The sequence below is a fragment of the Phoxinus phoxinus genome (genome assembly GCF_949152265.1).
Source record: "Phoxinus phoxinus genome assembly, chromosome: 17".
Classification (NCBI taxonomy): domain Eukaryota; kingdom Metazoa; phylum Chordata; class Actinopteri; order Cypriniformes; family Leuciscidae; genus Phoxinus; species Phoxinus phoxinus.
In genome coordinates, this window is record NC_136892.1 from 33,014,916 (window position 1) to 33,029,057 (window position 14,142).

The 14,142-nt window shown below is 41.0% G+C and overlaps 1 protein-coding gene across 1 annotated transcript; it reads right to left on the minus strand.

Moving 5' to 3' along the window:
- Nucleotides 1-355: 355 nt before the first annotated feature.
- LOC306984566 (GTPase IMAP family member 7-like) lies at nucleotides 356-1,078 on the minus strand (the record flags this gene model as incomplete). Its single annotated transcript, XM_079586039.1, has 1 exon — nucleotides 356-1,078. The coding sequence occupies one exon, from the start codon at nucleotides 1,076-1,078 to the stop codon at nucleotides 356-358; it is 723 nt and encodes a 240-aa protein (XP_079442165.1).
- Between the last annotated feature and the right edge of the window lie 13,064 nt (nucleotides 1,079-14,142).

Consider the following 14,142-nt stretch of genomic DNA (forward strand, 5'->3'; position numbering starts at 1 on the left):
TATAACAGTTGTACAAAAAATAGGAGACATTATAAAAGTCTTTCATCGTCTAAATTTGAAAGTAGACAGACTTCATTTTTTAGCTTTGTGAGGAATACAGTACAATCGAAAAAGTCTTTAAAAAAGTTTTTTAGTTTCTCTCTTCACTTTGTGGATGTTTCAGAATCAGACCTTGAATTATCAATAAGACCGCTTTAAAAAAAAACATCTAAAACAAAATAGATTTGAAACCTCTGCTCTTATACTGATATATCTTAGGGAAGATCATCATTTCATGACATCCTTAACAATCTTTATTAGTTTCTGAAAGAAATCATTGTTTAGCCCAGCGGAATTCTTCACACTTGATACTTTGCTAATTTTTGCGCATTTTTTCTTGCTCTTCCCATTGTTGATATTTGTACTTTAGAGCCTCGATTTCCCTCATTCTCTGTTCTTCATTCTCTTTCAGGATCCGCTGTTTCTCTTCCTCAATTGCTCTCTCTGCTTCCTGAAGCATGGCATTAGTGTAATATTCTCCACCATTATCAAGAACCATTTCATCAATCTTGTGTAGCAGCTCCATAACCTGCTTTGAATCCTGCTTCGTATTATCAATCACAAAATATTGTCCCCCGCATCTCCTGACAAATGCTTGTAATTCTGGACTGCTGCGCACAAATGTTTGAATGTCCTGCCCTTCTAGTAGATCTCCATGAGTGAACAGTACCATGGTGTAATTTAATGCCTTTTTACCAAATAATCTTTCTATGTATTCTACTGCTTTTGCATTTTCTTCTGTGTATCTGTCCAGTTTAACAACAATTAGAAAGGCATGTGGACCAGGAGCAGAATAAGATATACACGTCTTAATTTCTCTCTCTACCTCTTCATCACTCAAACTTGTGTGAAAAAGACCAGGAGTGTCAATAATTGAAATTTTTCTTCCATTAATAATCCTAAATTCCTTTTTAGACTCTCGAGTTACAGATTTGAAGACTTTTTCTCCCAGGATGGTGTTTCCAGTGGCACTTTTCCCACCTCCGGTCTTTCCAATCAGGATAATCCGGAGCTCACTGAGTTCTGTTAAATAACACATCACCACAATCAAGGCTTATTGTTGATTTTCTGTTCTCTGTTATTCATTTAATATTAAATAAAATAAAGCTTTGTTTATGCATACAAAGCACAAAAGCTTGAAAAAGAACCACCAATAAAGGATAGGACAATGATTTATACCAGTCTCGGTTTCTTTGAGAACACATTGATTGAGGGAAGTTTTGGTCTCAGTCGTACAAATCTGCAAATAAATATAAACATAATGTGGTTGAAAGATTTTTAGGTGTGAAATTTTCTGTCTGTGGGTCTCATTCATGAAACATTCGTAAATATACGAGTAAATATGTGAGTGATTTGCGCGTAAAGAGACCTTCCCGAAAACTCTTCTCCTGATTCACAAATATTTCGTAAACGTCAGAAGTGATAGTGAAACGTGTGTGTGTGTTAATGAATTCCAATCAGTCGCAAATGGGACGCGCGTGCACGCTCATTCTCAATTACCATAAACCCCGCCCATTAAATCCGACTGACAACCATATCACAGAAACTGTAATGTCTTTACGACAACCTGTCAAAAGAAAAGTTCGGTATAAACTCAAAGAAATTGCACAGTAAAATGTACTGTAAAATAATAATAATAACGAAATCTATTAAAACTTATTTTAAAAAGGAATATCACACAAATGTTCATACATGTTTTAATTTAAACAGTAAACTTGCCAAAACAATAACACCATTTTCTTTCAAAAGCACCATTTCTAAAAGTAAATTTGTATTTGTGCCTATAATGTTTTTTTATTTATTATTATTATTGTCAGCTGATAAAACCTGTGCTTCAGGGACCATATTCATATAACATCTAAGGCTAAATGTAGCTCTTAACTGGCTGAGTTAAATGGTGATTAACACTAAACAGTAGAAAATCAGTCCAGTCTCCTCAGCTGTAAATGTCATTGGCTGTTAAAGTCTTGTGTTGCTTATAATAAATTGACATGTTGATAACACTTAGTCTCATAATGCTCTCAATTACATGTCGTTGCATAGGCTACTGTATGCATTAGTGAGTGTGGTGGTGCTTGGGGTGATGAGACGGGTTAGTATGAGACGGGTTAGGCGGGGGGTCACAGTATACTCACTACAAAAAAATAGACTACACCACTGGACTCAACCCACTCGCTTGACTGATGCTAGGGCTAGCAGAAGTGCAGTCTTAAGCGAGACAGGCCCCAGGTTGGCCAGACAGGTATAGAAGGAGGCCGAGGCGGGTTCAACCTCCTGGCCCCTTTGAGGAAACGCACATTGAGGTCGCTTCTTCCCAGTGACTGGCCGGCCACAGGAGCGTGGAAGGCTGCTATGGCCGCCACATACACTTTGAGCGTGGAGGGGGTACGACCTGCGTCCAACAGCTCTTGGAGAAAGAAAAGTACCAGTGGCACTTCACTTGAGTAGGGGTCGAGGTCTCAAGCTGCACACCAGCCGGAGAACACTGACCATTTCAGGGCATAGAGGCGTCTAGTTGATGGTGCTCTATCCTCAGTGATGGTGTTTAATACCTTTTAAGGGAGGCTCCCGGATACCTGTTGAGGGGCCATACATGGAGGGCCCACAAGTCGGGACGGGGGTGCCAGATAGTCCTGTTCGCCTGCATGAGGAGGTCCTTCCTCAGAGGTATAGGCCAAGGAGCTATATCCAGGAGCCCATAAAAGGAGGTGTTTGGCCATGGTGTACAGGTTGCCCAACCTGAGACCGCCCTGGCGATTTATATAGGACACTACTGACATGTTGTCCATCCGGACTAAGACATGGTGCCCTGCCAGGTTTGAGAGGAAGACTTTTAGGCCCAGAAAAACCGCCTTTCATTTCTAGGCAGTTGATATTTAGGCTTGTCCTCGTACAGAGCCCCCCAACCTAGGTTGGAGGCGTCTGTTAAAATCACATTCCTCCTCGAGACCACACGCATGTTCACACCCAACTGGTACCAGTCGTGACTTTACAAGGATCCAGGGCTTTGATACAGCCATGGTTCACTTTGATGCGTAAGTGGCCAGAATGGGTTTGAGCCAGCGCTGCAGGGGACGCATATGCCCAGTAGGCCCAGTTTTACTGACGATCCTGAGGCCATAAGGCCCAGAACTAGGGATGGCTCGATACCACACTTTTGGCTTCGGTACGATACCAGAACCTAATACCTCGGTATCAATACTAAAATGATACCACAGGTGAAAAAAAAGAAAAAAAGAAGAAGAACTGTCTCAAAATTTAAGTGAATTGAAACAATTTCATTACAAAACACTGCTTGAAACTCTCCACTACCAAATGTGCAAAGAAGCTTGTTCCTCCGTTTTCCGGTTTCGCGTGACCCGCGTTAGTTTAGTTTAGCACTGCCGCCTAGCGGTGAACTTCGAAACAGCAGCGCATCAAATACCAAATTGAACAAAATTATGATATTGTACCGTTTGAAATATAATATATACCGGTATTTTTGCAGTACCGGTATACCGCGCATCCCTACCCAGAACCCTCTGAAACGTTCTGAGGGGCGTGTGAGAGCCTGCCCTGAACGAAGATGCTAGCTGTTGAATGGAGAGAGTCTGGCGTGAGCAGAGCCGGCCCGAGCCTTTTGGGGGCCCTAAGCAGAATTTGATTTTGGGGCCCCTCCTACCACGCGGAGTCACCTGTGCTTGACGATTACTGACACAAATGTCACGCTATAATGCTACATTATAAATACAGTGAGGTTATGTGTTAATGCAAAATAAATACTTAATTGAAACTTCTAACTCATTGAAACTTCTGAAAACAAACTCTCACAAAACATAAATAAATTATTTGCAAATGTACAATAAATGTGCAATCTTCAACTACAAAATAAAACCAAAATAGACAAACATGGATATAATCAAAAATAGAATGTTACAAAAAAAATAGATAGGCTACTAAAATAATGAAAGTGCATACATTATTCATTTTTGTTTTTAAAACGTTTAACTTTTACTTTACTCTTTTACTAACTCTCTCAATTATTTACATCATTTAAAATAATGAGAAAACTGAGAAATCAGAAACATAATAACAGCAACAACAATGACAATTATTGACGGTGTAACTGTCCTCAAAATATATTTTTTTAATATATAGATTATTATTGTAACAGACTTTGTTGGATTGTACATGCATCATGACAGAATCCAACAAAGTCTGTTACAATAATAATGATGTACTGGCGCTAGTTGTATATGTGTGCATGCAATGTATTTTTCCCCTCGGGGCTTGCCGTAGATGCGCACTTGGTACTGGAGTGTCGCGGGGTTTTGGAGTTAGTGATCTGATGTGTGGAATATAATAAAGTGGAGAAGACTTAAAACTGCTATCGTTTATTATTTTCTTATTTCTGTTAGTGTTAGGTGAACCCTATACGAACGCTCGGTCACATTATTAAGATTATTAAAACCATATTAATAAAGTTGAAGTCTATTTTCATGACAGAAGTCTCCCCACCCACGAATTGTCTATGCACGCGAGGTGTCTAGAGATTATGCGCTTGACTCAAACGCTGGCAGACACAGCAGCAGTTGTAGGCAGGTATATTGATCATAAAATCAGAATTCGCTTGTCATGAATTATTCATTCATTCATTTATGTTACTTGTTTAAGTTATCTAATATGTGTGAAAAATAAATTAAAAATAAAAACTCGATTGCAGCCGCTTAGTTCGCTTATGCCTCGGGCCGGCCCTGGGCGTGAGCCACGCTCTCATCTGAATGGAGTTGAAAACTGTTCCCAGGAAGGTTATGTTCTGGCTGTACACTCTTGGAAAGGTTGATCCTGAGACCAAGGCATTTCAAATGGCTGAGGAGCCAGGATTTGTGGGTCAGCAATTCGACCTCCGATTGGGCCATGATGAGCCAATCATCGAGGTAGTTCAGAACGCGCATTCCCCCGCTGTCTCAGGGGGAAAGGGCTGCACTTCGTAAACGTACGAGGTGCCAGAGATAGGCCGAATGGGAACTGTGTATTGATCAGCCTGCCCCCCGAAGGCGAATCTCAAGAATGGCCTGTGATAGGGGGCTATCTAGATATGAAAGTAAGCATCCTTCAAATCCACTGAGAAAAACCAATCCCCTAGGCGAATTTGCGCAAGAATTTGTTTGGTTGTTAGCATCCTGAATGGCCGTCTCATGAGGGCCTTGTTCAGGTGGCTACGCAATACTCTCAGGGAACCGAGGTTATGATAGTAACCGTGTCGTTATTTATTTCCATTCTATTAGGTTCCATCCGGTTAATTGACTTATCATTGTGTAAATAAAGCATTAGTATAAGTGTGTGGTGTATATACACATCTCTATAGAAATACTTGAACTGCAACATATTCATCTATAGTTCAGAAAGCACTGCCTAACAGGAATGACAGGAATATTCCCTCTGTGCATTGAGGCTTTTCATATGTAAATACTGACAGCAAGACTGTGATTGTTGGTTGAATCATATTGTAGCACTAGTTCTCTTGTCATAATATCATTTCAGTTTATTCTGAACATACAGAGAAACAGCCAAACAATACGCAATTATATTTTCATAGTGATAATTACCTGTGAACCGACTGCAACCGCATTGCAGAGAGACAGAAACCAGGTTATGGATACAATCAGTTTCATTTTAGCTGTAGTTTTGATGTGTTAAAAAGCTGTAAATATAATGTAATTTATTTATTAATGTAATACATATAAAGCATTATTGGCAGTTTATTTATAAAACGGTTTAATTTAACAATAATGCTAATTGCATTTTGTATTTTTTCATGCTAAAAGGCAATTCTGTATGTTTAATCCTACCTTTCAGTGCAGATGTGCTGATCAGAATTGATCTCTTCAGCTTTTTTTAGTTTTAGTTTAATCCTCTTATTAGGGGCCAAGCACTGAAGGTGCGGGCACCTATTGTATCTGTTCCCGTTCTTATTCTTCTTTTTCTTTTTCTTTTTCTTTTTCTTTTTTTTCTTTTTCTTCCGACTGGGCGTCTATGGCAGCCTATAGAACCGTTTGCGGGAAACTTATACAAGATGGCACAGTGATAGAGGACAGCCTGAACTATCACCATAGCAAATTTGGAGTCTCCAACTCATTCCCTCTAGCGCCACCAGCTGTCCAAAGTTTCACTCATGTTTATGCTAATAACTTTTGAACCACAAGGGCTAGAAACAAAATTCTTTTTTCCTCTGATTCCTGTGCTCATGACGATTCGACTGCACCCTATGACGTCATTTTCCGTCATAATAGTTTTCCCGCCATTTTGAATTTTCCGAAAAACCTACTTTTTCGAACTCCTCCTAGGCCGTTGCTCCGAATTTCACGAAAAATGAACCAGATCATCTCCAGACCTTGACGACCAAAATTTATGGAATTCAAGTTGATTCGAATTACCGTTCTCGAATACCGCGCAAATAAATTTTACGTAGCGCTTGCGAAAACAGACGTAAGGCCGTATCTCCACAACGCTTTATCGGATTCAGACCAAATTTGGTACATGTCATCACAAGCATGACTTGAGGCTACATGCTGCGTTTCGGCACAGCGCCACCTACTGGTCCGGAGATATGAAGAATTTATGTTTTTGCTTATAACTTCTGAACGATTTGTCCAAAAATCACAAAAGTGGTCTCGTTAGATTCAGGGCGTCGTGCTGAGTCGACTGATATCCAATTTTCCCATATCGGCCATTTTGGCTGTCGGCCATTTTGAATTATGTGCTAAAATGCTGTATTTTATGAACGCATGAACGTATCGTTACGAAACTCAGTATGGGTCATCAGTACAACGCCCTAAAGGTACTCAAAAATTTATGAGACACCGCCACCTTTTGGTCAAAAGTTATAATGAAATTTCCAAAAATGCTAATAACTTTTGAATAAATTTGCCTATAGTAATGACACTGATCTCAATAGATTCCTTGGGTTATGCTGAAAACATAGATACCAATTTTGCCATAGTCAGCCAAACTTCCTGTCCGCCATCTTTATTTTCTTTTAAAACCTACTTTTTCGAACTCCTCCTAGACCGAAGGTCCGATTTTCACCAAAATCGGATCGTGTCATCTCCAGACCGTGCCGAGTAAAAGTTATGGATTTCGTGTCGATAGACGAAACCGTTTTCGTATACCGCAGTGGCAAAGTTGAGGCATGATGCCAAAATGACTATTCAGGCTTTATATCTGCAATGCCTTGACATATTGACACCAAACTTTGTAAGTGTCATTGTCACTTCACTCTGACCACATCACATCAGTTTCGTAACTGCGCCACCTATTGGTCGAAAGTGATAATCATAATTTTAGTTAATGTATGTGATTTTTCAACCATTTTGCCAAAATTCATCTTTAAATGTCTTCAATTGCTCCTTGCTGCAGTTGGTCTCTCACTTCCAGCCACTTTGGCATGTCTTGTCGTCTTGCTTGCGCTTGGCCCCGGTGATTGCTGCTTGCAGCTATATTTTATATCTGTTCTCTGTGAAGGGGAGGAGCCTATATCTGTTCTCTGTGAAGGGGAGGAGCCTATATCTGTTCTCTGTGAAGGGGAGGAGCCTGATGACGACTGCATGCTTAAAGACACGGGTTTACTTTCTGTGTCTCAATGTCTCCGGGCATTGTTGAAAAAGTTAATAGCTCAATGCAACACTGTTTATCTTCAACTAATTTATGCTAGCTTTTATTTGCATTCCCCTGAAATACAATTGATGACAATCATTGATTGTCCTTGCTGTTTTGTGATGTTGAAAAGAAATCAAATCCTTTTTATAGGTTCAGAGTTAGTACCTAGTTACCAATTTTTCAATTTCTATCCACCTTATTCTTGCGCCCCATGTAGCTTTGTGACAATTATGGGTGTAACTTTAGTTAAGCAGCAAACATTCAGTGAAAGCCTCGCTCTATAAACGCAATACGTTAAAACAGTTTCACAATGAGATGACATTATTCTACTCGCCCTTCAACCATTGAACATTAAAAATGCAGTTTGATAACTTCTGTCCTTGTCTGAAGATGTGAGCTATTTAGTGAAGATTGATGTCAAAACATCATGACAACTAATGGAACCAGCAGAACAAGAATTAGTAGTAAAAACAAGTGCTGGTATCGTGTGCACATTCACTAGTCTCGCGTAGCCAGACCTTCAGACTGACGGCTGAAGGTCTGGAATTCATAGCAGCTTTCTTTGGCCAAGGCCCGCCCATAAGGCCGTTTGACCGACATGTCAAACAACCAATTACAGTTCGTTTCGTTCAGCGTCACGTTTCGGGGCGTGGAAATGTCCCCACAACAACAGACCGGCGTGCAACAAGTCTCCACTAAGTGCCTCAAACAAAACTCCTGGACATCTCTTAAAGAGTCTATGCCGTGAACCTCGCATACTTTCTACGTTTAGCTGATCTTGATAAATGCTCATTTTCACTCATGTAAACACAACAGTTTTTCTTCCGCAATCACACGTCTGCGCTTTGTTTCCCGGAGGACCGAAAATAAACGCGACACTCGCGCCCCCCGGAAAACCGATAAAATTCAACCAATCAGATGACGACTTCGACATTCCTGAAGTGTTTCCAGTTAAGTGTACCATATGCATCAGACGTTTAGCCAACGTTCCGTGGGCGTGACGTCTGAGGCTACATTCACTAAAACATGGACCTGATGCTGATGCTTCATTTGCATCTTTGATTCATCACTCATGACCACAGATTTGTTTAACATTAGTTTAAAATGACCTGCTGTGCAGTTGCTCTGGCTGCTCATCCTGAAATGTGCCTCAGGTTTGGGAACCGAAAGTTGAGTTTATCCTCTTACTATGAGTAAACTCTGCCAGGTAAGTCTCATTACCGGGATCTGGAATACAAGAGTGTGTGAAGATTCAAACAAACACTATCAGAAACCTGCATGAAACTACAGATACTTCTTCTAAAGCGTGTGTTTGTGTGCTGGACTGACTGACTGAAGGTAGCGAAGCAAATACACAAACCCTGCTGTCTGAACAATGCAGAGGATACATCAGCATATCTACACACACTGCACCCATTTTTACCCTAAAGCTACACTATGGGAGTGTCTCAAACAGAAGGCTGCGACCTAGTTAGGCAGCATTTCTCGGCTGCCACGCCATGAAGGGTTGTTGAAGACCGTCTTAATTTGAAGGATCCTTGGAAGACAACCTTCGTTTCTCAATACTAAGTTCGGACTTGCCAATTTCGACTCAGGAGAACGAACTCCCAAAGACAAAGCTTTGTAAACACTAGGTCGGTTCTTCCGCCTATGTCACACTTATAATTTCATCGTGATTATGTAATGTGTGTCTCATCACAGCTAGTGCAAGACCAGCATTGTTCATCATTAATATTGTGTTCTTCTGTTGGACATAACAGATAATCTTCCAGCATCATCTTTTCAATTATTAATTTCCAGATCTACATCACTTATCTCCATCTCTGAACTTTGATCTACTTCTCCATTGAGCATCACATCTGACTTCAGAATGTCTTCAACTTCAGGTTGTTTCTTAATATTGTTTACTTTTGATTCTTGGTCAGAAGCTTCTGATTCTACTCCTGATTCTTGAATTTATTCTTTGGCAAACAGGTGATATTTTTCCTGTATATCTCGAATCTGAGTTTTAGTGAAAAGAGACTTGTCAACATGGCATCTATCAAACACATTTATATTAGACACACTAAAATTAATTCCCTCCAATTCCCCTTGTGTCTCAACTTCTTCCTGATCCACTTCTACTTTAGTACGGTCGTGAATTTGACTTTCTATTGGAAAAACGTCTCGGGTTACGACTGTAACCCTTGTTCCCCGAGAAGGGAACGAGACACTGCGTCGTCGTCAACGACACTTTGGGGAATGCCCCACCATAGCGCGTCTGAAGCATGAATGAAATCCACCTGATCCTGATTGGTGCTGCGTCATGACGTAGTAGATGACGGCATAACCGGAAGATACAAAGGGACGCCGGTACACACACACATTCGTTTTTTTGCGATGATACAAGCGCTCTGACAGTGATAAGTGTGGCGACGAGACGCAGTGTCTCGTTCCCTTCTCGGGGAACAAGGGTTACAGTCGTAACCCGAGACGTTCCCATTCGAGGGAACTCGCACTGCGTCGTCGTCGACGACACTTTGGGGAACGTAATGCCCACTAGGCCACACCGTAATCACGCCCGCCCTAGTGTGAAGCTGGGAAACCAGGCACACTTAGGACGCGAGCACCCTGGCACCAGGCGTCACAGGGAGTTGCAGACTGTAAAACCGTATGAAGGTGTGCGGAGTAGCCCCTAGATTACCCCCTTGAGTATGACGCTAGTTTAACTACATTTCTCAGTAGTGTGGTGGTAGCGTCGCTGTTTTCTGAATCTAGTATCTTGAATCTTGATCAAGTTGTGCGGTAGCGTCACACACTACACACAAGCTACATTTCCCCAAGCATTTCTAAAGATCAAGCTCAAATCAGACATACAACTGCTAAGTATCACTGATCCTGAATCAGTAAGTGACGATGACTACTTCATGTTTTTTATGGCGGTTGGCAATAGGACCATATTTCATTCCCGCAATGCGGAAAACACGGACAGAATCGTGGAATCCAGGCATAAAAACGGAATTTACTGTAGGCTGTAGGTGTTTTAGTTCATTCCTACTGGACGTCCAGACACACAATTCACTCGCGCTATACACTGCAGAAGCAAAAGCAGTGTCACACTCACAGTACAGTTTAACTTAACGAGAGACACGTCCTTTAGACTGCAGATCGTGCATGTAGCACGCTGAAGATGCTATCAAGCTTTCTCTAACGTCTGGAACACGTCTGGAAGCGTGCACTTTTGAGTGCCGATACCCCCAAGTGATTATAGCGCAGAACATGGAATTAAATGGACTCACCTATGATGATGATGGAGAGTTTACACTGCATTCTACCATCGCTATTACCGACATTAAAACCGAGCTGCGATCCATCACATGTCTCATGAATGACCTGATCCGCTGTCAGACTGAGCTTAACTCCCAGCTCCTCCGTCTGGAGAACCTCAATTTACGTGAGAAGACAGTCCCCTGTACTCCCCTGGGGTATGTAACGCTACAGCTCGAGGACAGGTAACGGAGAAGAGAAAAATCTCCCTTCCCCTCTATGATCCCTCGACCAAAGATGATGGGACACTGCAGCTGTTTAATCGGTTTGCCCCCCTTGCCGGCCACGACCTCGAGGAAAGCCTGGAGACGGTTGCAACTCCAACATCTGAGGAAAGATCCCATTCAAGGCCCAGGAGACCGAGGAAGCGTTCCTACTGCTTCATCAGTTCTCCGCATCGCGGATCTCCTGTCGGCGAGCCATATATATCCAGTGGCCCATGGAACAAGAGATCGCGGTTGTCGGCTCCGATGCCCTCGCCCCCGGACCCCTCTCCAACCGCTGCCGCTGCTGCACTACAGGGATCTCCATCGGTTGGTGAGTGTCTACCAACAGTTAGGTCTATGCGTCTGGCCGCATGTACTGCCTCTATCGCTTCAGCGCTGGGTTCCTCAAATGGCGATGCCGAGCCTGCAGCTGCAGCTACTAACACTAACGCTATTGCTAATGCTAATTTGCATATGCTCATCTCACGTTACTCACCGGTAATCACGAATTACGGTGGAGAAGCCCCAGAAATCCTGTGTATTGGGGATTCTATTATTAGGTTCATTAACCTTCCTAATGCCATAGTTTACAGTTTATCTGGCGGTAAAGTCAAAAATGTTATTGATTTCCTCCCACTACTATGTGAGTGTCATCCCTCTGTGCATACCGTGATCGTCCACGTGGGTACGTGTGACGTAATGACTAGACAATCAATGAAACTACAACAGGAATTTGAGTGTCTGACCTCTATCGTTGAAAACCTGGGCAAAATTTGTATTCTGTCGGGTCCTCTTCCAACGATTAGGCGTGGAAACGAACGTTTCAGTAGACTATTCAGCCTAGACCAATGGCTTAACAATTTTTGCACAGCGACAGGCCTGGCATATATAAGTAACTTTGACACATTTTGGGCCAGACCACAACTACTCAGATTTGACGGGCTTCATCCTAATAGAAAAGAGTCTAGAAAATTAAGTTCCAATTTGACTAATTTTATTGTTGACAATCTTCCATCTAGATTTGATTGACTAGTTAGATGTCAAAATGTAGGTCCTTTATTCAGCCCACTTTCTCCATCTTTGACATTTTCCCCCCCATTCTTTGCTATGCAGTCCCAAATAAGTTCTCCTTCATCCAAAAATAACTCTATTTGCACACACAATTCCTATATAATCCCAGTCAGAATAAATAATAGATTATATAAGGAAATGAAACTGCAAAACAATAATAAGAGACAATCAAACTTAGTTAACTTAATACCTATTCCCCGCCAACCACATTCTGTTCTAATAAATGATGCAGATGATTCTACTAACACACTAACAATAGCCCTACTGAATGTTAGGTCCTTAGTAGGAAAATCGTTTTTAATTAATGATCTTATTACTCAACACAAACTCGATTTTTTGTTTTTAACTGAAACATGGTTGGATTATAATAACAATGCGGCTGTTCTCATTGAATCGGCCCCTCCCAACTTCAGTTTTGTGAGCGAGAATAGACTAAATAAAAGAGGAGGTGGAGTTGCTATTTTATATAAAGACTCATTTCAATGTACACAATTTTCATATGGAAGTTTTGCCTCATTTGAATATGTAGCTCTTTTGCTAAAGTCTTCCCCTCGAGCCATACTTCTAAATATCTATAGGCCACCTAGATACTGTGCAGTTTTCTATGATAATCTCTCTGAATTGCTGTCTGTGATTTGTATTGATTTTGACTGTGTGATTGTCACCGGTGATTTCAACATTCATGTTGACAACCTTGAGGACAGAGAGACCAAGGAACTCTATTGTGTCTTTGAGAACTATGGGCTGACTCAGCATGTGACAGAGCCCACGCACACTAAAGGTCACACTCTTGATTTGATTGTATCCAGTGGTTTAAATACTTCCAAGGTTGTAGTGACAGATGTTGCTCTATCTGACCATTTCTGTGTTTTCTTCAATGCTGTTATTTCTGTCTGTAACAGTGTTCAAACAAAGATAGTAAGAAAACGGTACATCACTGAAAGGACAAGTGAATTATTCACTCACCTTTTTTCCTCCACTCCCACCGTTTCTGGGTCCTCGATCAATGAACTTGTGAAAATTTTTAACTGTAAAGTCACAAATGTTATTGATGAAATTGCACCTATTAGGGTTAAAGTTGTCTCTAGTAAAAAAAGATCTCCATGGAGAAATGACCCACTTGTAAGATCCAGAAAACGAGAGTGTCGAATAGCTGAACGCAAATGGCGAAAAACAAATCTTCAAGTGCATTTTGGTGCCTTTAAAGAGAGTCTTCGCATTTATAATCTGGAACTTAGAAATGCAAGGCGGTCTTTTTTCTCTGATATCATCGCTAAAAACAATAACAATGCATGGGCTTTGTTCGCTACTGTTGATAGACTAACAAACCCCCCCGTAGCAGCAGCATCTGAACTATTATCCACCAAGGCCTGCAATGACTTTGCCACATTCTTCAGTAAAAAAATTCAGAGAATCAGACAATCAGTTAAAAAATCAGTTAGTGCCTCTCTATCATGTGCAGATTATGTACTATCAAATCACTCCGGTGAAATTAATTTCCATATGACAGAATTTCAAATAATTAACAAAAATGACTGAATGAGAATATTATACAACATCTGAGCACTTCCTCCTGTAGTCTTGATATCCTGCCGACAGACTTCTTTAAAAATGTTTCAAACTGTTTGGTCTCTGACCTTTTACAGATTGTAAACATGTCTCTTCAAACAGGTATCTTTCCTCAGGCCCTAAAAACTGCAGTAATCAAGCCTCTCTTAAAAAAGAACAATCTAGATAAGTTAATAATGGATAACTATAGACCAATATAAAACCTTCCATTTTTAAGTAAAATAATTGAAAAAGCGGTTTTTCAACAACTAAACCTTTTTTTATCACTAAACAATATTTTTGATGTCTTCCAGTCAGGTTTCCGACCACATTA